Source organism: Cyprinus carpio, chromosome A9 (assembly GCF_018340385.1).
Source record: "Cyprinus carpio isolate SPL01 chromosome A9, ASM1834038v1, whole genome shotgun sequence".
Classification (NCBI taxonomy): domain Eukaryota; kingdom Metazoa; phylum Chordata; class Actinopteri; order Cypriniformes; family Cyprinidae; genus Cyprinus; species Cyprinus carpio.
The window spans coordinates 18,901,038-18,928,440 of record NC_056580.1 but is presented as its reverse complement, the minus strand read 5'-3'; the positions used below and the strand labels follow the sequence as shown (position 1 = coordinate 18,928,440).

At 35.7% G+C, this 27,403-nt stretch overlaps 1 protein-coding gene across 5 annotated transcripts; it reads right to left on the bottom strand.

Annotated features, from left to right (window-relative positions):
* vangl1 (VANGL planar cell polarity protein 1) lies at positions 1-27,193 on the bottom strand. Of its 5 annotated transcripts, none has more exons than XM_042763921.1 (10): positions 26,523-27,193; positions 18,508-18,725; positions 15,361-15,496; positions 9,072-9,506; positions 8,076-8,251; positions 6,964-7,097; positions 5,201-5,236; positions 3,347-3,482; positions 2,986-3,220; positions 1-2,027 (listed from the first exon to the last, which is right to left on the bottom strand). In XM_042763921.1, exons 2-10 carry the CDS (start codon positions 18,576-18,578, stop codon positions 1,767-1,769), a joined length of 1,620 nt encoding a protein of 539 aa, XP_042619855.1. In that variant the 5' UTR covers positions 18,579-18,725; positions 26,523-27,193; the 3' UTR covers positions 1-1,766. The 5 variants fall into 5 exon arrangements, with proteins under 5 accessions (XP_042619855.1, XP_042619856.1, XP_042619858.1 ...); XM_042763922.1 differs by lacking the exon at positions 26,523-27,193 and adding an exon at positions 24,946-25,520; XM_042763924.1 differs by lacking the exon at positions 26,523-27,193 and adding an exon at positions 20,571-20,593.
* Positions 27,194-27,403: the final 210 nt, after the last annotated feature.

The window sequence follows — 27,403 nt, the reverse complement described above, 5'->3', positions numbered from 1 at the left end:
TGATTTTATATTTTTATATCCACAGTGGAAATTATGGCAATTACAGTAATAAATCATAAATTCACAAGCAGAGGTGTACAAAAAAATTATTGTAAACTACATACACTAATAAATAAATACATGTACATTTTTAATACATGATGAAATATTCCAGACACACACACACACACATATATGTATATATATATAAATATATATATATATATACACACACACACACACACACACACACACACACACACACACACACACACACACACACACATACATACAGATATATGGGTAACTGAAGAAGATAACAAATTCCAATTTAAAAGTGACTAAGAATTCACCACAAATCATAACATGTTTTTGCTGAACATATGATGAAAATACATGCCCAATACTTTTGTCCAACATTAAGTATTATACAGTCAAAAAATTGGCACAGGATGTCCTGGTTTTGATCTTTGACCAGTCTTACCAGAAAACGTTTCACCAGAAAACACTTTTGTGCCTCTTTTGTTCAGTTTGTTTAATGCTCACAGAATCTGAGAGGATCTGTTGAATTTCTCTGATTCTCGAATACAAACAGGTTCTTCAGTAAAATAAATCTGCAATATTTCACTTTTATAAATGTAACATTAATAAATAATATTTGAAGCAGGTTTGTAGCTTGTTACGGGTTACGACATAGATTGTTTGATAATTCCTGACAAACAAAAGGGAATGGGTTTGTATGATCTGATAGGACAGAACTGACAATACACAATGGGAAAATAATATATGCTGTAACATAACTAAAAAAAAAATGTAGAAATAATATAAAACATACTTTTATTAGCATTAAATACAAAAAAAAAAAAAAATCATATGTAATCCCTAGTGGAAAACTTCACTAGAGCAGTACAAAAAAAGGCATGACAGGTTTATTTATTTATTTATTATTTTCTATTTTTGCTTCATAAGCAAAAAACATCAAGCTTGGACAAAAACGGTCAATAGCGAGGTTTATAAATGTGTTAGGCAGCATTAATGGGCTTATATTTTACAAACACATCATTGTTTTAAGGATGATACACACATTGAAAAAAAAATAAACATAAAAATACCTTATTCACAATTAGAGGCAAACTACAAATAACAATTTATTAATCACAAATGAAATGCTGTTTTTTTTTTTCCTCACAATATATTACCCATTTTTCTTCCAAACATATAAAAGTGGCAGAAATCAAACCATCCAACAGGCTGAAAATGATCATGTATGTTTGGTTATTATATTACTATAATGGCACTAACAAATCCAACTCTCTAACCAATGTTTCCGACCTTACTAGATCTCACAGAATCTCCGGTGTGCTCTGATCCTCATTTATGTTGTGGTCAACAGAAAAAAATAAATGTTTCGCCAACATAGATATCCTAAACAATATCTACTTGCCAAAACTTTACCCATGATGCCTCAGTCTGATGCTTATCACAGTACGTAATTAGCATCTGCTCTATGCAGAAACAAACATACAGACAAGCAGCACAAACACACCAGTCAGCACTAAGTAATTGGATACATACAGGACATGTATATATATATATATTTTTTTTTTTTGGGGGGGGGCGGGGATTCCCTCTTCTGTTCTTGTTAATAACAAATGTTGTATCAAAATACATCCATTATGTAAAATGCCATTTATAAACTGGAAAAGTGAAAAAGAATTCAAACAAAATAGTAGTAGTCCAAAATTTACAAGTGTACAAAACCAAACAGACAAAAGCAACTGAATCCATCAGACAGAGGTCTCCGACTGTAGCTGTAGTACAAACTTGTGGGACTTGGGATGGACGTACTCCTCAATGAGTTTGAGGTGAGGGATAGCTTTGCTGGTGACCACTAAGCTGAAGTCAGATGATTTGAGCTGGAATTCAGAGCCGTGACGGAGGGGACTGGTGACCGACGCTTCGCTGACCAGCGTCCAATGCCGGGTCTGCCAGCACTCTCTCGTGTACTGCAGTGTGGGCCCAGTCATCAGATAGCTCTCCAGAAATGCCTAGCAGGGAACAACACCACCCATATCTGTTCACTGATGTCTGCTAGTATTCTACAGTGATCTGACTTGATTAGAAGTTGTGTGTAATATTTGGGACTGGGAATGTGTTTTTTTCTTTTTTCAAGACCAAAAAGAACTAGATATGAATTTTTTGGTCATAGACTGCCAAGTAAATAACAGTGTCAAGGTCCATAAAAGGTATGAAAGTCGTCGTCAGAATACTCCATCTGCCATTAAACATGCAATCTGGGTCATATGAAGCGACGGGAACACTTTTTGTAAGCGAAGAAAACAAAAATAACGACTTTATTCAACAATTCCTTTGTCAACAGTCTCCTCTGTGTCACTCCATATCACCGTATGCTGTGTATGCTCTTCTGTGTCAGTCACGCCACAAGGATGCGCTGTTGTCTTTCAAATCAAAGCTTAATACATGTAGAAACAGTGCATCCTTGTGGCACAGATGACACAGAAGAGCATACACAGCATACGGTGATATGAAGAGACAAAGGAGACTGTTGACAAAGGAATTGTTGAATAAAGTCATTATTTTTGTTTTCATTGTTTACAAAAATTGTTCCCATCACTTCATATAACCCAGATTGCACGTCTGAAAGCAGATGGAATATTCTGACGATGACTTTCATACCTTTTATGGACCTTGACACTGCTATTTACAGGCCTCCCGGTTTTCATCCAAAATATCTTAAATTGTGTTCCAAAGACGAACAGAGCTTTTATGGGTTTGGAACGACATGGGGGTAAGTGATTAATGACAAAATGTTCATTTTGGGGTGGAGTATCCCTTTAATCTTAATGTAGACCTAAATATTTTTTGAGTGTGACTCCTGTTATGGGTGCTTGAATCAAATATATTTGAGGACATTTTTGATGTTGCCAAATGGAAGAAGTTTAGATTCATGTCACACACATTATGTTGTGTCTGTGTTTGTCTCACCTTTGGGGTCATGTTGTTTGTAATGCAGAATGCCAGGTGGGCCTGAATGCTGTCCATGCTGTGGCAGTGCTGCTGACGGGTGGTGCGCAGGTATTTCTGCAGTGCTCGAGCCATGGAGGGGAAGATGGCCTGCGCTGCCTCCCGTGGATCCATCTCATCTCCTGGCGGCTTCTTTTTCTCCTCCTCCTGCAGCCGTCTTACATGTGTGAATGCCTCCTCTACTGCCACTACCAGCCTAGAATGGAGAAATTTTGCATATTAAGCTGCAGGAGTTTTCATTGAAACCACAACTTTATTCTTTAATTGAATTGCATGCTCTGTATCACATACTTTGTTTTTCCACAAACTCTGTCCCTCTTACCGTGCTTTGCGCTTTCGGACTCTTCTGTCATGCTCTGCTTCCTCGTAGTACAGCTCATTGTGGCTGGTGTCTCTCTGTCGGGCAGCAGCTGCTATTTTAGCCCGAGACTGAGCGCTTGCAGCATCGCTACCAGCACCTGGAAAGAGAAATATTAGCATTATGGGACAGAACAGAAAGAATGCAATTCAATGAAAAAAATTCAATAAAATTTTTCATTCAAAAAAAAAAAAAAACAACCCTACAAATATCACCTTGACATTGTTCTATATTACAAGAAAGACAGATAGCTTTGCAGATTATCATGTAAATGTGTCATTTAACGGCAGTTATAATTACGATGATTAATAATTAATATAATTCACTAATCCTTTTTTTTTTTTTTTTTTTTTTTTTTTTTTTTTTACATTCATTGTCATTTTATAGTCAGGTTATTTCCTATCAGGCAGGTCATATACATTACTGTTCATAAGTTTGGGTTCTGTAAGATGTTTTTGCTTTGAAAGAAATAAAACTTTTATTCAGCACGGATGTATTTAATAGATTAAAGGGTCAGTCAAGACATTCATGTTCAAATTCAAAAGAATAATATTCCAAATAAATGCTGTTATTTTGAACTTCCTATTCATTAAATAATCCTAGTTTTCACAAAAAGTATTAAGCAGCACAACTGTTTTCAACATTTGTAATAATAAGAAATGCTTATGGAGCACCAAATCAGTGATTTAGAATAATTTCTGAAAGATCATGTGACACTGAAGACTGCAGTAATGGCTGCTGAAAATTCAGTTTTGCCATCACAGGAATAAATTACATTTTAAAATATATTAAAATGAAAAATGGTTATTTTAAATTAACAAACCCCAAACTTTTGAAAAGTATGGTTTATCTACTGCAAAAAGATCACTTGGCAGCCAATCACATCTTTATTTGGAATCAGGTTAAGATGATCACACATTATGCATATTAGCTCTTTGTGCATAATGTGGTGAACAGAATAATTTATGCATATTTATCCATATTCAGATCACAGATATAATTAATAATGCATGACAAGGGCACCATTACTCTCCTTGGTAGCAGGGCAGGTCTGTGATCTCTTCTGTAGCTCACTGAATCACCTTCAAAATCACATATACTGAAATTGGACCAACAAATCTTGAGACCACCCTTTCCTCAGTTGTTATTTGTGAATAACAACAAAGACAAAAATGTACATACACATAAAAATAAAGAGGAGGATCAAGAGGAACAAGATAATAAACTATTTTTACACAGACAAAAACATGTAGTTGAGTGTAGACTATTTCAGGGTTCTTTGAAACCTGGAAAAACAGAAATGTTGCATTTTTTTTTTTTTTTTTGGTGTGTGTTGGGGATTACTTCCTAGTAATGCATTATTAATACTCTGACAATCCGTGCAAAGCATAAAGAGCTACACACTGCTGATTTTCATATACATGCACACTCATACACACACATTCCTGGCCTGGTTCGATAGCCACAGGCACAAAGGAAGGTTTGAGTGCTTAAGGGGTACTCCTGATTCCAAGTATGCATCTCTGCATCATGGTGTATGTACATTTCTTGTGCTGATAGCACATCATAGATGTCAAACAAAGAGAGAGATTGGGTGTTTTTGAGATCTGGGGTGAGTAAGAATTATTGACTTTTTTGACAGATTTTTAGAGCATGGTAAGTGCAGAAATGAGTCTTCTTTTTTTGAATGAGTCTGTGACATTGTGCACAGTGTACAGTGACTGCATGCACAAGCAAATAACCAAGACATGTGGAGCACTCGACAATTCAGTGTCTCAGTGAAAGGATTTCTGAATGTATTACACAGTCTGAACTTACAATCCAAAAGATAGCTTTTCAGTTTGGCTTTAAACTCTGCAGAAAGAAACGTTACAGAAGATTCATTAGGTGTTGGTGGTGACTGATTGACACGGTTGCTGCATTAAAAGTGTGATGAGAGTTTTTTTTGAGAGTTTGTTTTGGTACGTCTACACACATTTAATACATTCAGAATAATATTACTTCACAGCTGAAGGGTTAAGTTGATTTAACCAGCTGTAAGATTTTATCCTCATACCAAGTATCAACCTTCTCAACTTGTCTCAGATGTTTCTATTAAAATTCCTCTTGAGGCATACAAATAGAAAAAACTGAGTCAATTGGTTATATATAGTGGAGAAGAGCAGGGTTGGTCAAATACAAAACAAAAACAATAAATAAATGAAATAATATACTTGAAATATATAATTAAAAAATAACAATGAGTCAAAATTGATTTTAGTTATAATGCTCTATATGTCATTTGTTATACATATTAATATACAAAGGTTAAAGGAATAGTTCACCCAAAAATGAAAATTTGTTTAAAATTGACTTAGCCTCAGGCTACCCAACATGTAGATTAGTTTGTTTCTTTATCAAAACAGATTTGGAGAAATGTGGCATTACATCACTTGCTCACCAATGGATCCAGTGCAGTGAATGGGTGCTGTCAGAATCAGAGTCTACTGATTACGACTGATAAAATCCATCACAATAATCCATGAGTCCAGCTGATCAATTAACATCTTCTGAAGCAAAAAGCTGCATGTTTGTAATAAACAAATCTATAATTAAGATGTTTTTAACTTCAAACTATTCCTTCTGGCTAAAATAGAACACTTCTATCCATAATACCGGTTTCTCTAGTAAAAAAAAAAAAAAAAGTCACCTCATCTGAATCAGGAGAGGAATATGCACAGATAAAGCACTGTTTACAAATGAAAACAGTCTATAACATTTCTAAATATGTCAATTGATTTTGTGAGAGGACAACAGTGTATGGAGTTTTTACTGGAGGAAGTATTATTAAGAATTATAAATGATTTTGGCCAGAATCGACAGTTTAAAGTTAAAACGCCTTAATGATGGGTTTGTTTTTTTAAAAAACACAAAGCTTTTCACTTCACAAGACATTAACTGATGGACTGAAGTCATGGGCATTACCTGTAGAATATTGTGATGTTTTTATCAGCTGTTTGGACATTCTGATGGCACCCATTCACTGCAGAAGATCCATTGGTGATCAAGTGATGTAATGCTAAATTTCTCCAAATCTGTTCCGATGAATTAACAAATTCATCTTAGATGCCATGAGGGTGAGTACATTTTTGTGTGAATTTTGATATTCCTTTAACATCAGTGAGTCAACCGAACAATGAATGTATTATGATTCAATGCATGCTTTAAAATGACATTTTAAATGAAATTCATAAAGTTGTACTGAGGTTTACCGATTATAAGGGTTAACATTTAATGTGGATAGCATTTCTCAGATTATCTCTTATAGCTGAGAAAGGTTCATGTTGAAAGCTGACATTTGATTGGCAGTTTGTGACACTGATCTTTTCTGATACTCTAGAGGAGACATGTTGCATTAGTTTTTCTCAGGACAATAATCTGCGAAGCAGCTCTCATTGCTGTCTAGGAGAAACATTTGAAATATTTAGGACATCTCAATTTTGATGCCTTTCCTATAGGCATTCCAAAATAATTTCAGAATTTTTGGAACAATAAGAGTCAGATCAGGAAATAGACAGTGATTTTACACAGATTAAACTCACCATCTACATTATAGACTTTTAGCCCAGCCAGATGTTTAGCTGCCCTGGACTTTGCAGCCGTCAGTAGGGCAGGGTTGTGAACTGAGAAATCCTTGTAATAGTGTTCAAGAATTACCAGGGCTGCCCGCTGAATGCTACACACACAGAGAGAGAGAGAGAGAGAGAGAGAGAGAAAGAGAGAGAGAGAGAGAGAGAATGATCAGCATTGTAAAAAAAAACAAAAAAACAACTTGTAATATGGGTTTGGGTGTCTATTTAAACACAGGAACAGACAATCCCATCATGTATTTCATTAAACAGAGTCAGATAATAATAGATTTCATTCTGTTTTGTGAGTGTGTGTGTGTGTGTGCTGTCACTTGACACTGCGGCAGCACTGGATCAAAAATGTTCAGCCAATGAAACAATGAGAGCTAGAACAAAGGAAAGCGATGGGCAGGAAAGAGGAAGGGAGAGGGGAAGCAACGCAAGGAAAAGTAGGGAGTGTCTGGAATGGAGTGATTAATGGACCTTTTTCCCTTGGCCCAGCCTCAACTCATTATTAATGCATTAAACAGTACACACACACGCATACAGTTTTGTGTATATAGACAAGCAAATATAATATCTCAGCAAAAAAACAGCTCATAATCAATGCAATTACAGAGACAAAACCTTTAATGTTCTGAAAAAAATATTTCCATGTTAATTTATACAGTTGGTTTGCAGATTTGATGTATAAAAACAATAAAATTATGTATAACATTTTAAAAATAAAGGATCTTCAATGATCCTTAGGTTTCAATGAACAAGCCACTTCTAATAAAAAAAAGAAAAAAAAAAACATTTTCACTGTCTATGCTTCTTTATTTGCTAAAAGGTTCCTTACTGCTTTCTAGATTCTTGAACACATCAATAAATAAATGGTTTTCTACAAAACTAGACCATAAAAATGATTTTCCAATGTTCTGTAGAAATTTTTAGTATTAGTTGGAACCTTTATTATGAAGTGTGACTAATGACTTACTTTTTCTATTTACTTTAAGTAACTAAGAGCATTTAACAGACCATTAAACGGCATATTGAACAGTGTTTGTTTTAATAAAAGTTTAGTCACTGTAATCAGCTGGCACCTGAGCTGTCCCAGGTTGTAGTGGTGAGTCTCTCCATCGGTGGAGCGCACGACACAGAGAGAAAAGCAGGGCTGCAGATGCCGGATCTCCAGCAGAACTACTGCCAGGTAATGGATGAACAGCAGAGCATCCACCAGTGATACTGCAAACTGCACTATGCCTTGGTAGTTCTCATCCTGTCAAGCACAGATAGTAAAGCAATAAGCCAAGGGAGACAAAATGACCTGCACTAAATTCAGGGATATTCTTCAAAGAAAAGGCATCCTGTTTTATCTTTATTTTTAGTGTTATAAAATAATTTAATAATGTATCAAATTATAACTTTTTTTAACAAGGAAGCTTTAAATTAATCAAAAGTGGCATTAAAGACATTTATGTTACAAAAGATTTATATTTAAAATAAAAGCCGTTCATTTTAACTTTCTGTTCATCAAAGAATCCTGAAAAAAATATATATCATGATTTTCAACATTGATAAAAATAAATGTTTATTGAGCACCAAATCAGCAGATTAGAATGATTTCTGAAGGATTGTGTGACACTGAAGACTGGAGTAATGGCTGCTGAAAACCCAGCTTTACTATCACAGGAATAAATTACATTTTAAAATATATCTAGATATTCTAGTAAATATAAATAGAAAGCTACTTTAAATTGTAATACGTTTTCACTATATTGCTGTTTGTGATCAAACTATTGCAGCCTAGGAGTAAAAAAACCCCTGCCGATTATTAAAGTAAAATAAAGTCCTTAATTGTAGGTTACACTATAAGTGAAGTGTGCAATTTCAGTGCCAGTAGTGTTAACAAATGAAATAGCAAAAATAATGATCCGTTTACAGGTGTGCATATCTGTGTATATTTTAATATGGCTTTGAACGTGGCTCATCAACAGCTGAAACAATCCACTTTATAAAAACTGAATTTACACAAACACAATTCAACAAATCTCACCATGTTTCTCTGGATTCTTCATGGTCCCTATATTTGCCCCTACCTGTGAATCCAAGATGCGCACACCAAAGAACAGCCAATAGGAAAGCAGCAGAAGGAGCGTGAGCAACCCCAGCAGGGCACGGAATACTGCTATCCTGGGCAGGGAGGCTCGTGCCGGTCGCACAAACAGCGCCCAGCCAGCCAGCAGCAGAATGAGGAGCTTGAAAGCCAGCGAGAGAAACAGCCCCTCACAGGCAGTACCACAAGCCTGCAGGCGCTCCGGCCACATCAGCTGTGGCAACACCAGGAAGGACAGTGGGGTGATCAGAACCAGCAGGCCCAGGACGAGGGCGAGGGCCAAAGGAAGGAAGCGTACACAGTTTAATTTCTCTACTGGACCTTCCGTCTCCTTCCCGAAGCCAGCCAAATCCTCTTGAGACAAGCTGTGGTCTGATGTTCCAGTGACCGCTGTGGTGGTTTCGCCCCAGTTGTCATCCTGTCAAGAGGTGGGAGGGGATCAGTGATATATCATACACATAAAAAATTCAACATACTTCTAAAAGCCCTGCTATCTCAGAGGCCCAACTCCCAAGCCCAGCACTCAGGATCGATATTACAGAAAAAGACATATTTACAGCTTCTGATTTGCCCTCTTTTCCATCCCTGCTGGTGAGATGACAAATCTGCTTCACAGCTAATTCAGACAGACAGTACGGAAATACCCAGGTCTCCCTCATCAGCATATATTAATGACAAATACCCCAAACCTACATACATCTGCATATAAATGAACATGAGAACTGAGAGACAGACTCACAACAAATGAGAACTTTCTAACTGCAGGACGTCTGAGGAAATGCCAGTAGAATGTGAAATGCAGTGCAGACTGGAATTCCATTACAGATAATTCTGCACCAAGGATGGTAATTCATCTGCAAATATTTATATATTTATTTATAGACTTGTTTGCTTATTTGTGCATCTATTTGTATGAATAGAAGCTGTATTTTGTATGGTAATGTAGTTTAGTGAATTTAATCTGAATTGAGAAAGTTTTCAATTCATGTAAATGAGAGCAATAATATTACCATAATAATAACAGACATAAAATACAGCTGCATGCAGCAATTACTGGGCCAACCATTGGCTATATTTATTAAGCTCAATTCAATGGGTTTAGGAACAACACTGCTGCAACTTTGCAATACAGCAGGCCTTGCATAACCTATTATTGTTAGATTCTCAAACCATGACGCACAGCTTCTGGGCCAAGGAAATAAAAAATAAGACAAATAACAAATACAATAACGGATATGCACATGCTGTATGTGATGAAAGAAAAGGGAGGGATTATTGAGAAGAATCAAAACTAAAATCTGATGGTTTCAGCTCAAGAAAGAAAAGAATTTCCCTTTTTGTTACACAGTTTAGAGTTTGTGCCAACACTTGTGCAAAAATAACTTTGGGGTCATCATCAGAAGTGAGGAAATGGCAGATGGAAAAGGTTAAAGAAGCAAAGTGCGTTTTAAAAGTTGTTGGAAACACAAACACGGATGGACATGAACTTTTTATTTAAAAAAAGAAAAAAATGGAGACCATTAGATGAAGTTACACGGTCAACCTCTAAATGAGTTTTGCTTGCACCAGAGGCAACTACTACTGTAAAATACTGCAGCAATCATTATATGTAATAAACACATTTACACTCAAATTTTTGAGCACTTAAGTCTAACACAGTTACTCATAAACTTACAATGAAGGAAAATTACTGAAATCCTCAAAAGACTCACCTTAGATTACAGTTAAAAAGGTCACATCTTACAATTGATTAGCAAATAATCTTTCAGTTTTACTTGACCATCCTCTTTGCTTTACTTTCCACCTCCTCTTTGACCCCTAAAATTAAACCATTTTTGCTACCATACTTTTGAGACTTTAACCTTTGAAATGACTCTCTCTCCACAGTTTAAATAAAATATTCAACTTAATAACAATGTCTACTAGCAGGTTGCATCCTTCAATAACAGCCTCTTTTCAAAGGTTAACGCAAGAAGCCAGGTTGAACTGTGCAAACTGTTAGATCAGACTGAAATTATCAGTAGTGATGTCCTTTCAGTCAGATCTTTTCAATGAAAAGAAACCAGTTTAAGCATTGTTTAATACAAATTACTAGGTTCAAGGTTCAAAATGACTTTGTTTTATGAGCTAAATCTGAAATGACAATTAATATTCTTAATAACTGATCAGGATCAAACATAAACCGATATTTGCAAAAAAAAAAAAAAAAAAAAGGGCCAATGAAACTTGACACAACACTTATAAAGTGAAGTTTAAATAAAAAAAAGGTCTTGGGTAAATGAATGACCACCTTTTCAAAAGAATAAGGATTTTTTTTAAGCTTGATTTTGAGTTTAAATAGTCAATGAAATGAGGGTGAATAAATTATGACGGGCTTTTCTTTTTTAGCTGAACTTTGTCTTTAACCCAAATTCAACAATATTATATTTTATTAGCATATGATTCTGCAAATATATAGTTGTTTCTTTGTGACCAGAGGGCAGATTGTTGTGCAGCACTGCTGTTTTATTTTGCCCACAGTCCACACTGCTGAATGTGCTTCCCCCACTGAGAGAGACAAAAGAAGCACACAGCACAGCTAATAGTGTGTTTGCATGTATGTTAGCGTTCTGCTTGACTCGAGTACAGCTCATTTTCCTCTCACAGAGCCACAATCTGAGCTGTACCACAGAAAGAAAAGCAGGAAGAGAGGGAGTGGTAAACAAGTGTGAGAAACTCCTGCACCCCTCTCCTCTCCACCCTCCATCCTTTTCCTCTCATTTTTTTCCAAAATAAACCTGCATAGGCGCATTGCTCAGGCTTAAAAAAATTCCAATTCAAAATGAGCATAACAAACTTGGACTTTATCATAGAAATACAGACATGACTAACAGCACAATAATTTAAAATGATATTCAGCAGTAATTGACAGCATGCCTCAGATACTCTCAACAGAGTTTAACTTATTTCTTTTTAATACAGTAGTTGGCTTTGAAAAGTTAGAAATTGCATTAGATAAGGATCATTTCTCATTATGACCCTGGCCTATTAACTTGAATAAAAGGCGAGATGAATCTGGGGTGAAGGGGAGGAGGGACTAAAATAGACATCTGTCATTGGTGATAAGGCTCTGATAGAGACCAGAGTGCTTTTTTTTAGATGCCCCAAAAAAGGTCTATCATTAACACAGGCTCAAGATATTTTCATCTTTTACGTAAAATACCTCAGTAAAATCTCTCTGTGATTTTTTTTTTAAGCTTTTACTTGTTAGGGACATAAAACGTCATCATGCTGAACAGCTAACCCATCTACTATTCCTATTTTACAATTTCATTGTGTTTGTAATCATTCTTTTGCAAACTATTCTAACTCAAACTCTTAGGTAAAATGTTTTTTAAATAAAGACTGAAAGAGGTTTTGGAAGCTCAGTATATATATATATATATATATATATATATATATATATATATATATATATATATATATATATAATATATATATATATATATATATATATATATATCTGTTTTTCCCGCTAAAGGAACCAGCATGATGCTAACTTCCAGGCTGACCTACAAAGATTCGTCATCAATGCAACATTATTTTCAGACAACATCAATATGTGCTAAAAAAATACTGAAAAGGCTTACAGATGAAAACAATGGTTGAAACAATAGATATATCTATGTAACCACTGAAATTCAGCCAATCAAATTACAAAGTCTGAGCTGTCTCTTTTAAATATAAAAATGAGACTAGCAAAAAAGACACTAAAACAAGGGCACAACAAGGAAACATAAACATAGACCCTTTCTTAGCAAGTAAGTTATAACTTACATGCTTGCTATTCCAAGTCATTCTGTTCACTAACATCTAAAGTTTCCTCACTGGAGAAAACGTTCCAGAGGCCCAGGCTGAATGACAGGAAGATGAAAGAAGATCATAGCCAACATGATGAAATTACACAGGGAAGAATAGAACTGACAGCTGTTCCAAGGCATGACATTAACCTTTTAGCATTGCCAGGGGCTTTCCTCAATTTACTATGATATTTTTCCCAAATAGACCAGTGTGTATTTGCTCCTTTATTTATGAGAGATCTGCTGTTATATTTCAAATGATCTATGAGAAGATAAAAACTGTCTGCTGACTATGAAATGTTGGTATTGGCATATAAAGATCTGGCAGTTAATGTTTGTTTCCATATACACTACTGTTCAGAAGTTTGGAGTCAATAATATTTAATTTAATGTTTTGAAAGAATCTTATGCTCATTAAGGCTGCATTTATTTGATCAAAAATACAGTAAAAACTGTTGTTTTTTTTTTCAAATGTAAATACTACAATTTAAAAATAACTGTGTCCTTTTTTTAATATATCTTAAAATGTAATTTATTCCTGTGATGGCAAAGTTGAATTTTCAGCAGCCATTAGTCCAGTCTTCAGTGTCACGTGATCCTTCAGAAAACATTGTAATATGCTAATTTGCTGCTCAAATGATGAGTTATTATTGATGCTTCGTTAATAATAGTTCAATGTTTAAAACAAGTTTATGCAGCTTTTTTTGTGGAAACCGTGATAGATATAAAGTTGCTGAATAGAAGTATTCAAAAAAACTTTTGAACAGTAGTGTATGAATATAATTTTATTCAGCATTGATCTATAAAATATAATGCACTGAAAACCCAGAACTAGGTCTGATCAATCAGAATTCCTCCATATCTTAAATTCCTCTCAAGCAGAAATGTACAGTATTTAAAGACACACACACACACACACACACACACACACACACACACACTTGCACAAAATAATGTAGACAGCCATGAGGACCTATGAAAACTTTGTATGCCTTTAGCCCCTGAGGGGGAGCCAAGTAGGTCAGAATAACTGAGACCCAGTAGGAAGTACAAAGCGGCATCCTTTCATACTGAGATGTCCATTGTAATTTAATTACTATTAATTATCATTTGGATGTTAATGTGATCCACCTTGCTTACAAATATTTGTAATAATAATTCTCAACAGCACACACCTAATCTACTCATTGCGGTAAAGCAGAAATCATTTTATTTTCTCTATAAAGCTGCAGCTCTTTTAAGCAGCAGAAACACAGTCTGTGTGAAAGCACAATGTGAGCCTGCTATAGCAGTTAAAATGCAGCACCCCTCGCATGCTGTTTATGCATGCGGTGTGAAACAGCATGAACTAAAAAAAAAGGAACGAATGTGAAGCTTGTAATTTTGATAAAGAACTACTGTACATACACAAATAACATTCATTAGTTGAGCTGTAAATGACACTAAATTGCTTCTTTTCTTTGAAGCTAAATTTCTGAATATTGCTTTAATCTGTCAAAACACTGAGCACTTCACAAATGAATTACTCTGCCAGCACATAGCATTCAATAAATATAATGCATTTTTCTATTTTCTGGAACATGTAGCTGTCTGAAATCCCTGTTATCCTCTTTACTCTGTTAACTATGGCCTGTGTGTTTTCTGAGCTGGAGCTCAGAGGTCAGGATGAAGCGCCTGCCCCATCACATACAGTCTCATCATATATATTTTGCACAAATGCATATGCAATGCAACATTAAAAACAACAAGAATGTTTGTATTTGTGCATCTATGTATGTATACAATGATGTGCATGTGTTTTGTTATTTTGTTTTGTTGTGCTGAGTTTGCAAAGTGCACAATAAGTGAAATAAGGATTAGAAAATTATTTAATTATATATATATATATATATATATATATATATATATATATATATATATATATATATATATCACAATTATAATACATTTTAAAAAGTTATAAGACATATACACTACAGTTCAAATGTATATGGGGTTGGCAAATGTTTTTAACTCTCTTATGTTCACCAAGGCTGATCAAAAATACAGTAAAACAGTAATATTGTGAAAATATTTAAAATTTAATTTATCCCTGTGATGGTAAAGATGAGTTTCGAGCAGTTTTCAGTGTCACATGATCCATCATAAATAATTCTAATACGTTGCTTTGGAGTTTAAGAAATTTTCTTATTATTATCATTGTTTTGTGTAGACCATGATACACTTTTTCTTAAAAAAAATAAATAAATACTGACCCCCATAGTTTCGAACAGTGGTGTATTAATAATATAATAAAATATGTATTATATAAAAATAGCTATTATATAAAATATTGTTTTATAAAATATTGATTATATTAATTACTTTCCAGGTCACAATGGTAATGCTCACTATCACAATTATTCCTTTAAAAATATTCAATGTCTGACTCACCTGGGCGTCTGTGGGGGCGGAGCTTTGATCCGGCTGCTGTGGCTGAGCTGACGATGCACTGATGGTGACATTTTTGTCAGAGCGGCTGCTGCTGTCTCGACTGTGTGATTTGTGCCGATCCCTGCTGCTGCGTTCACTGCACGAGAGAGACACACACAGCGACGTATGTGAGGGAAATGCTGTCGCCATGGTGATGGGAGCGGGGAAACACACTCAGACTAATGACAGGATAACCACCATCATCATTCTCCCTCCTCATCCTCTCACTGACGTGCGCTGGCTTCCTCTAGCACTGTCTCGCACATGCCCTAGCTGGAGCATCTGGTGCAAACTGGGTTAGAGGCAGTGAGCTGTAACGACCCTAATCCAAGCACAGCGTTCTCTCTCTCTCTCTCTCTCTCTCTCCCGCTCAGTCTTTTTAGTCATCATCGCTAATATCTGGTCAGCCTTAGAATAAACAAAACAGACAAACAAACAAATACAGCACATGCATTCTATCATCAGCATCAGACATAGACGTCTCACTCTGAGTAATTATTAACATCAGCAAATAACTGGCTATGTTTAATAATATACAGCTTTCACAATGAAGCATGAAAACAATATTGTTTCTTCAAGCATCTTGCAGACGACGCCATAGTTCTTCTGGGCTTTTTTCTGTTTTCTGTTTTCTGTTTCCCAGACGGACTGGATGAAGGTGAAATCAGATCTCTGTGTGGAGCACTGGCTGCTGTCAGACTCCTTGTGCATACAAAAGTCTCACTGGATTATTACAATTAATGGCAAAAGGAATGTTTAAAAATGTAAACTGATATTTCCTACTGACACACTACAGCAAAAGATAGAAATAACTGTCTTAAAACCATTATTTATTTATTTTTTTGTTGGTGAAAATACTAATGGCCAAAGACTTTTGCACAGTACTTATATATATACATACATACATACATACATACATACATATATATACACACACACACACACACACACACACACACACACATATATATATATATATATATATTTGTCTGATATATATTCTTAATATTCTTTATTGGTTAGTGGTAAGTCCGTGACCCTGTCAGAACAGATGTTCAACCCATTTTGAGGTCGCAACCCACCAGCTGAAATCTACTCAACTTTAGTTTTCTAAAGTAACTATCTGATCATGTTAAATCAGTGAGCATGAGGAGAGAGAATGCATTATGAAGATTAGAAGACTGTCCTCTAACTGTTATGTTTAGCTGACAGTTTATGAAGGTACATGTTTTGATCAGTTAAAAGAACTAATACTAAAACATTAATTTCAATACCACCCTTATGTTTTTAAAATGCTCCCTTTTCTTTTATAGCTATTCATCACAGACATCTAGCCTCTGTTGCTTTACTCTAATCCTGGACAGCCTGGTCCTGTTATATTATAGAACATGTCTACAGCTGAGACATAGGGACTAAACCTAACAGCTGCTCCAACATACAACAAAAGCACAAGATTCAACTTTGTAGACAGATAATTAATATAAGAATCAAATGTTGAACTACTTTGAATTTTGGAAGAAAGATTCACTGCTGATTGTCCACCATCTACAGTAAGCACAGCCCTGGAGATTTGGGTATATGAGGTGGGAAAAATACATTAGTTTTCCAGTAATATATTATATTATAGCTCTCTCTCATACATACATAAATATATAATTTAATTAAAAAAAAATTGTTTCAAACCTCAACCAGATCTTCAATTACACCACACCACTTTCTCTAATTCTTCTTTCTTTTCTCATTTTCTAAAAATATTTAAATGGCCTTCATACTACATATATTTACTTTGCTTTCAACAGTGCTAAAGGTCATGCAACTGGATTTCCGAAGAGATTTAAATGCAATCAGTGTAGAAAACAACAAAGCCCCTTTTCCCAGCATTGCAGAACTACTCGACTCTGGGTGTATTTCAGTATTCTAAATACCCTGCAGCAAGCATGGGATTGTAATTAGAAGTTATATAAACTGGGTGTTGATGCTGAATGGGAGAGGCAGTATGACAGCCCCTGGTGAAACTCTGAGGTGTCCAGCCCCACCCAGACATCATGTGTGTTGATGTAAATGTTCAGCTTCATTTGAAAATTGGAAGAAAGAAATAGCTGAGCTTGCCCACTGATCCAAACTGGCTAGATGAGTGTATGCTACAAGTTATAGATATATACAGAAAGAGACGTGTGAAAAATATTAGTAAGTAAATATTTTAATTAGCATTGTTTTAACTGTCATTTGCACTTATTTTATAGATAATTATTGCTTTTTCCATGTCTGTAAAAGTTAAACTAGACTAAGTATTGAACAGACAAAATTACGGTAAGATGTGGAGATGATAGAAAGGATGCATGTGCTGATTTATCCAGAAATAGTTACTAACCGATAAAGAATATTAAGTGAAACAAAGGGGGATATGAAGTAAAAAGTGGCAGGACGTTAGACAACTGAAAAGAAAGAGGACATTCATTTGTGGCCTTCTCAGTGAAGACACATACAGTACATTCTCTGCTTTCATGCTGGAATTCCTCAGGCCTGTTTGGGCCTTTAACTGGAGACTTTATAGGACACAGAACAATAGTGTAGCTCAATAAATAACTTCCTAATTACAGTGGGTGGGGTCAACACAGCCTAATAGTATTAAAGTATATCAGTAATCAGTGACAAAGAGAGCTGGGAGAATATGTGAAAAACTCTGGCTCAGATCACAGCAGCTACCAAAATTCAGCCCAAATCTGTTAGCATGAGTGAAAAGTGTCACATAAGCACAAACAATTCTATGCAATTAGAAACTACTTAAACAAAAGAAATGGAACGGAATAGAAATGGAGATGAAAAGGCATGTTGACTTTATCCTAACCTAAACAAGAATGTAAGCTTTGGGCTTCTCACAATATTGGTCATGTAATCATATAAAGCCAACTTTAAAAAATACTGAAAAATACCTAAAAATGCCCATAAAAGTTCAACAGGCCTGGTTTTGTTTATTCCAGAATTACGCAAATAGAGTCTTCATCTCATATGAGTAAATCTGGGGAAATCCTCATGAGAGATACATTAGAGAGAGAAGGAGAGTATGGTGAGTATGCATGCACGTGCACAGGCAGTTCAGCCCTTTACCTCTGTTTGTTTGACCCACGTGACCTGCTGGAGTGGTGGGAATAACCAGAGTGGACGGAATCTGTGTCCATTGTAATACTGTCCGTGCTGTGATTGGTTTAACGCAGCAGAGGGAGGAATGCGGAGACTGTTAAAGTGCAGATAATGATCGGGACATACATGAAGCTGCGCAAGATGACAGGATCGTTTCTAGGGGCTTTCTGTTGTCAAACATTAACCTAAAAAGAGAGAGAAAGAAAGGTTTTTTTAACAAACTCCTTATACCATAAATACATCAAAAACGTAAAAATTAACATAATTTAATTCAGAGCACAAACACAGTCTTTTAAAAAAGGTTAGGGTGAGTAAAAAATAACTGCAATACAGTGCAGCAGTCCAAAAGGTCATGTGTTCAATTCCCAGGGCAATCAAAAACTGATAAAAATGTGTACCTTGAATGCAGTGTAAGTCACTTTGGATAAATGCATAAATGTAAATGCACACAGCATTTCTCCAATACACTGACAACAAATTCAAGAGCAGCATCAAGAGTTCACTGCAGCAATGCCTAAAGCACTGTAAAGCACCTCTGCTGGCAAGATCAAGGTGCATCTGTTTCAGTACTACTCAACTTTAGCCAGTACAGAAGCCAAACTAATAAATGTATTTCACTTGCTTTCTGCTTCCTCTTCCTAGTTGGAATATATCTGCTAGTGATAATTTATTAAAGACCGGAAGGTATGATCCTTAGGATATCAACTGTATTTCATTAGTATTCAGCTATTCCTTTTCATTACTGTGCCCACAGACCCCTCTCACTCGAGCTGTTGTGGAAGCTATTTTTCTTAGCTGCTCTTAGTTGAGTATTTTTTTTTTAGCTTTTTTGGCCCTCAGTACAGGGAATTCTGACTGTTCCGTTTCATGGTGTCACTTTAAATTTGATCTTTGAAATCGCGAGATTATATCACAGCAAAGCAGACATAAGCACTTTCCCACACCGTTCAAACACATTTAGTCTAAGCTTGCTAGCTAGTTATGGTCTTCTAGCTGCTAAAACCTGAATGACATGCCAGATTGCATTGCATTACAAAAAGGGGTATTCTGATTGGTTGGTTATTTAGGACCCAGAATAGGGGCGTATCAAAGTGATGTGACTCACAAGCCCTGGACAAAAACATAAAGAGTTTGGAGAAAAAAGCCTTTGAACCATCACACTGTCATTAAAGAGTCACATGAGGCTAGCAAGCAGTGAGTATCAAGGCTTTATACTGAGACTTCCAGTGCAGACCTTGTGCATTGATTTATCCGCTCATAAATTACTAATTTGGAGTGCACTCATGCTCTAGTGCCACCTGCCATCTCAAAGCAAGCAACCAACACATCAACAGACTCACAAAGCACACTCACAAATACACACCTATAAGAGGATTTACAGGTCTAAAAATTAGATCCCAGCATAGGCAAATTTATTTCATCACAAGTCACTCGCATTAAACCATGATGGAATTAAATTCTGCATTTTACTTTCTGCGTCTCACTCAAATATGTTTTGGGGGCTTCATTTAATTAATTAATTTGTGACAAACTATTCAGCAGATAAAATTTAACTGAAAATGTAATTTAATACCTGTTTGTTCAAACAATGGCAGACAGAGATTTTTGAAACTTTATTTTTGCAACTCACACTGAACACAGAAATTGATTTAATACAATTAGTCCAACTAAAATTCGCTGCATTTATTCCCTCTACCTGCAAATATTCACTCTAGCTGTAAATATCTGTATTCTTTAAGACTTATCATATAAACTTTTCAAAAATAATGACCCATCAACATCAGTATATCTTATGTAAGCATTTGGAACATCATTTAGAAATCACAAGAATGATATTAAACATTCTATTCTGTGAAAAAAAACATGTTTTGAACTTTTTTAGAACGGGACAATTGTCTTAATTGCTAGTTTATCTAAAAATACAGGTAAATACCCCTACGTTCTTGATCAATGTGTGGTATGTGAGTTTGCCAAGATAGCACTGACCACTTTCAAGTCTTCATTTCTCTTATCAATGGGAGAAATCTGACCTGGACAAGAACACATAGCATTCCTCTGGGGTTACCTCATAGTGCCCTGAAAACACACACACACACACACACACACACACACACACACACACACACACACACACACACACACACACACACACACACACACAAAGAATTCCTCTTAAGTTACTCCATGCACTCATATGCACTCACAGAAAGTGTATCATGTTAGGGAGGCCAGGGGCTTAGTATTTTTTTATGTTATTATACCCCATTATGAAGGAGAGGAAAGCAATAACAGCCAAATGTTTAATAACATCAGACAGGTTTCACTCTTCTTATCTTGGCCCTGGCACTATGTGTTGATCCATTAGTACTCTGCAGACAATTTAGAGGTTGTTCCATATTTCACAGGGCAGCACAGGCCAAAATCTCTTTTGTTGAAGCAGGAATGCAAGATTTTGAAGACTTTGATTTGTGATCTATTGAGATTAACTGTCTAGAGGCAGTTGAAAACTGAAATCTTAAATAGAAAATTCATTCTATTATTGCGATACACAGATTCCTAATTCAGAGTGAATAGTTTTCTAATCTTACCAGGCTTTCTCTGTTGACTTTAATCAGTTTTCAGCATTCTGATAAACAATAAATGGGACAAACAAACAGCAGACATGTTCAGCTTATTTCCCTACAAATCACAGGCATTCATTTTTTTTTAATTGATATTCAAAAATATATAAACATTTACCATTTGTATTTTAGATACTGTATCATACCTACGTGTTCACCATACATCTTAGAACAGTATTTACCAGAAATACGCACACAGATAGACTGCACATTTATTTGTGAAAATAAAATCTCTCTGTGCTTTTTTTTTATGTTCTCTCTGAGTTTTTTTCTGTAGAACACATAGAACTGCTTAGTCACTTTTCAGATCAGCTTTGTGTTTGAAGTGAATGCTCCAATAAATGTAGAAGATTCCTTTAATAACCAGTGACCTTAAATTTCAGTCTTTTTGTCACACATTGGCTTCAGAAGGCTTGGAAGACATAAAAAGATCCACATAAACAATAATTTTCTTAAAAAAAAACAACCATTTCAACTTTAATAAACTAACAAATTATCAACCAGTGAATAAATTAAAAAAGACCCTATGTCCTTTGTTCACAGTTTGTCTATTCAGGAAACAGGAATATTTTAACGTGAGCTGATGGACATTTGCTATTAGAGCCTATAGTCAGAATGTACTGCTAACTGGAGCAGGAGAGTCCCTGGAGGCTTTTACATTTAGCCATCAAAACTCAGATTTTCACAGCCATTACACCTACAGAGCTTAGACACATGAACACAAACGTCATTCGACAGAGAGGCTCAGCGAAGCTGCTAGCATATGTTCAAAGCGCTGAGTAAGGCATATCATATACACTCATGTAGAAACACACATGCACATGCAAGATTTTCAGATTTGCCCTAGAGGCAGTCATGGAGGATCAAAGGCAGAACAATAACATTTCTTCACCCACTAAACAAGAATACAAGACAGGCAGAAGGAGAGACAGCGAGAGTGGAAGGAACAGTATTTTATTTCTATATATAATATATATGTTAAATATGATGTATAAACACTCTGTCTCTCTCTCTATATATATGTAATTGTAAAATATGTATAATGTAAAAATGTGTAAAAATGTGTCTTCATGTAATTTTTAAGTCATGTCAAATGTTAAATGGCCAGTTGTATACTTCTATACTATTCTGCTATATCTATACTAATGTTATTGCTAAGATCATTTTAAATGTAGTATTGTACTGTTTTAAAAAAAAAAATCTAAATAACTGAAGATATAGTGCTCATATGGGTGGCACAGGTTCTATTCTATCCTGTAATACATGCCTTTTCTCACTTTTCCTAATAATTTCCTGATAATTGTTTTATTTGTCATGTAAAACTGCAAAAACTCCAAAGTAAATCAATAAATATTAAACAATTATCAACTTTCCCACTTGCCATGTACTCAACACACACTGGCTCTTCTTAAAGACAACTACAGCATTTCCCAAAAAGTTACTGGAATCAGGAATATGTAAACAGGATGTTTGTGTGTGTGCATTTATATTATGGCAAAATGGCCAGAGGAAGAGAGAGTGACACTGAGTTACAGTAGTGCAACAGAAAAATTGCATTACAGAACCTTGCTCTCTTTAATCTGGATGTTGAGGCCTGATGGAAATTAAATAATTGTGTCAGAAACATTGGTAGCTCTATATTTAACCAGCACAATCCAGCTCCATACAGAGCGCTATCCTGAACTCTCTCTCTTTCTCCAGCTGTGAGTGCAGTCCATCTCTAAGAAAACAGATGTGAAGAAACCACTACACACACACCAACAAACAAGAATAATATAAAAAAACATCACAAACGCTGCTGTTTTTTTTTTTTTTTTTTTTAAGTGTATTCCTCATTTACTAGACGGGCTTTAATTCAAAAAGCGTTTCATTCATGTGCTTGTAAAACATGCAGCTCTCACGCTTGCAGCCCTCAGCTGCATGGCACAATATTTGGATGATTATATTGTGTGTCTTGACATGCAATCATATAAACACTGCACATATCACTTCTAGATCTTTAAAAGCACATGCAAATACATATACAGATTTTGTGTATTGTCCAGATTGCTGCCAACAAAACAGTCTGAAGCTTGTACCAGCCAATTCAGAGGGATACACAGTATATAAAATAAAATAAAAAAATCCCCATTGCTCTTCATCTCACTATAAAAAAACACCACATGCATATGTGGTTAGCATAGTGATTGCAGCTAAGGCCAACACATGAGCTCTAATGACACATTTTACAGCAATTCTTCCCAGCAGTTTAACTGTTATAAGGATTGTTAACACTCCCTTCCCTGGGTGCTGCTTGAGGAAGACTTTGCTAGAAGGCAAGGGATACTAGTGTTATTATACTAAGGCACTAAGTGTTGAAATGTCAGCATATGTTGTGATACAGTATAAGATACTATGAAATTAAAACAGAGAGTGTGTGTGTGTGTGTGTGTGTGTGTGTGCGTGCGTGCGTGCGTGCGTGTGTGTTTGAGAGAGAGAGAGAGAGAGAGAGAGAGAGAGAGAAAAAGTTTCTTATCAAGGCCAGTGCTTTTAGGCTCCATGCTTTTCCGTGTTCTTTCTTGGAATGTTTTTTTTTTTTAAACAATGAAACATTAAACATAAGAAATGATCCCATTCTCAATAGAAAGGCAGTTTATAAATACATTACAGGTACCCAAACAACAATGGGGAAGCCTTGTTCCTTTGCCGTGTTCTTCAGATAAAGTTTAGTGTTATTTTAGCGCATGAGAGTATAAAACTTTTAGACAGGCCAATGCATAATTCATGTGCTGTCAGATATAAAATGCAAGAGTTGTACTGACAGATTAAAACCCAGCGTTTGCAAGTCGGTTGTTTTCTGATGTGCAAAAGACATAAAATGTCTGCTTTACAAGAAAGACCGCCTCATTACTTATTTCTAGTGCTTCAAGAGGAGAAACTCTTCCACTTCCAGAGGCTTCCACTGTTTATCAGTCAAAACCACACCGCATACAACACATAGTAGAGGTGTACATATTCTGGTAAAACACCTGTTTGCTAAAATGTTACTAACTCAATTCTAAATCAACTTTAAATACTTTTTTTAGGTTTTACAATTCAGTCTCCCCTGAAATGCATGGCATCTTTCAGAGATTCCAACATCATTACCTAGCAGTAGTTTTCTATAGAGACCATAAGCATAAGAAAGTCCAGAGATTTTGTCATATGTGAACAGTGTGATAGACACAAACTCATTCATGCTGTACAAGCCAAGAGAGGGAATATATTATTGTAAAATGTGGTTCATATCATTTCACATCAAGTTAAGACACCTGTATCTTAAGAAAACTGTGTATGCCCAATAAAATTAATTCACATCACCTTAATTTTGACAAGATGCTATATGCAACTAAACACTGACCTTAAAAAAAAACCTCAGATAGCACACGTACATCTGCAAGATGTCTGTTAAAGATTGCTTCATCTGGAAAGCATCTGCTGTGTACAAACATCTGATAGGCATCTTTTAGATGTCAGTTTTACATACATTCTATCTTAAAGGCATCTTCAGGCATCTGAAAGTCAGAGAAGAAAGTGTTGAAGTAAAGAAGCTAAAGTCAGCCAGAGATCATTAGGATAAGCACATGCATAGGTGTAGGCATGGTATGGAAAAGAGGAGAAAGATTCATTCTGACTGCTGACCCCCAAATATCCTTTTAAAGATAATCAAGATTTTGGTCAGAGATAACCCCACCCCTTTTTGTCATGATTATTTATAAAAAAAAAAGTCAATAAGGATTAAAGTTGAACATAAGCATCAGTTTACCCTCTTACTGCATCAAATCCAACACAATGTGAAAAGGCACAATGATCTGTCATTCCTGCAAGCCGTTCGTTGTTCCCATGCGGACCACACACTCAAAACAAAAATAATTCGCTCTGACATTGAACATATCCGTTTCTTTTTGCAATAATGAGAGAGCAACCCCCTCAACCAAAGCGCAGTCTGTGAGGAAAGAAACAGGAACCGCAGGAGGTCATAAATCGCATGTAGCTCATGGGCGTAAATGATAGCGTTGCGTTGGGAAGATCGGTTCATTCTAAAGAATCGGTTCGCTCGGACGTATCATCTCAATGGTACTTTTGAAAGACGATTCACCAAATCGTTCCATAGCTCCCAGCGCTTCGGAAGCCCTAGCGCGATGTTTACGTGGTTTCTAGATAAATACATACTTGGTTAAATGCTGTTTATATTTCTACGTTTTCCCAACAAATTATATACATTAGGCTATTTTTGTTATAGCCATATTCTAGCCTAGCTTTAATGGTAGCAGTTTTATGTTAAAATAAAATAGGCTAAATAAATAAAAACATATTCTGAAATAAAATAGTAGCCTATAAATATTAAAATAACAAGAAACTCTAAAAAAGTGTGATCGTAAAAATAAAATAAAATAAAATAAGAATGAAATAATAAAATAGACAAGAAATGTGCTGTCACTTATCTGTTAATATTCTATTTTATAATAATATATTCTTTAATAGCCCTTTTTCTTTCAAATTAATTTAAAATTCATTATAAATGCAATTAAAATGCATGCTTAAATGTAATAAAATGAACTATATACAATGAACTAATATGTTTTTCAATGGTCATATAATCGATGAAATATATCAATATATAATATCACTACTTTCCCCAGTTGCAAATCTATATTTAGTTCCCTCTTTATGAAATGTTCTTTGTCCGTGAAATCCTTTGCGCTGCTGCTTCGAGAATTGCTTTCAAAGAATCATTAAAACGAACCGGCTCAAAAGAATGATTCTATTCTATTGCGAATCGGACATCTAGGCATGGTTACACCACCAAAGTCAATGGAATGGCAACCATGTGCTTTAAAGAGGGGCATCACTGCCTCTAATACACCCGATCATCAAATAAATAAACACTCTATGTGGTGCGCGCGTGATCCAACTCAGCAGAGTCGATGTCACCAGACACGAGAATAATGATCGTGAGGAGCCATCCCATTGCACATTAGGAAAAAAATGCTCTTGCTGTTTTTTTTATATTAGTATTAAAGGAAAAATTACATAAAATGTATCTAAGCGTTGTGTTATTTGTATCAATCTTATTGATTTTCACAGTGAATATAACGGGTTAATCTTTGACGTCTCGTCAGGAAGCATCACTAATGATTTTCGTTTTAACCCTGTCATAAGGGCTATAATCAATACTCTATGAGCAATGGATTAAATCTGTCATTTTACAGACAGCAGCTGGGCATGAGAACTTTAACAACATGCATCCCAGTATCTTCTAATGCCAAAATGTGTTTACTTGTATTTAGATCAATGCAGTGAGCACAAAAGAATAGACAATCGGTAGCCTAAGAAACTTACCCAGCGGCTACGCCAACATCCCCGATAAAATTACTCGATGATCAATACCCAGGTTTACACACTACCAGGCATTGCGACCAATCTGACGGCAGTAATGATAGTAGCCTATCCTTTACAGGCGGAGCACACAAGGCGATGCACTCTGGCAGAGGAGGTGGAGTGACCGACGGAGACTCATTACAATGTGCTGCGCTAGGGGGAGTTATCGCCTCTAATTAGACCTACACTGGTACTGGAATGCTTTACCACAAAACTGAATAATACACGTGAATATTTTAACAGTAAACTTTATATATAATGTAATAATTATTTATCACCTCACTACTCTGTGCTGCATTAGATGGGATATTTCAGTGACTCTTTTTGCAAGTTACATCGTCTCACCTAATAGATGGCGACAAAGGACTGTCTTTAATAGTGAGTCTTTGAATCATTCCTTCAAGCGATTTGTTCAAACACACTAATTAATTCAGGAGCACAAGTCGACCTTCGTTTTTCGTACGTCAGTGGATCATTCACTGAACACATTCATTCAAAAACACAAAAAACGGTGATTCGTTTAGTCAGAAACACTTGTGTGTTGCTCTGAGACATGCGGTTGGATTTTATTCTGATTTTGTCTTCCTTTGGATCTGTTTTGGTCTGAATTGTAATAATTGCCAATTGTGTCAAAAATGTAAGTTAATCAGTATCAACTGCTTGTTTGTTGTCTATGTTGTCGGATCACTGCATAGCAATAGCACATGATGGTTATGTATATTAATCAGGTCAAATCTCATGTCCACATCTTGTTACAAACCCCAGTCTGTCTCCGTTTCTCTCTGTTTCCTTTACATCTCTGTGTCTGCAATCGTTACTGACTTCCTGATGGCACCCAGCTA

Excerpts from the sequence above, each read along its gene's own strand:
- vangl1 (XM_042763921.1), bottom strand. The coding sequence starts at position 18,578 with ATGGACACAGATTCCGTCCACTCTGGTTATTCCCACCACTCCAGCAGG. Across the intron at positions 7,098-8,075 it reads TACAACCTGGGACAGCTCAG|CATTCAGCGGGCAGCCCTGG; the intron begins GTGCCAGCTGAT and ends CTGTGTGTGTAG. Across the intron at positions 3,221-3,346 it reads GTCCGAAAGCGCAAAGCACG|GCTGGTAGTGGCAGTAGAGG; the intron begins GTAAGAGGGACA and ends TCTCCATTCTAG.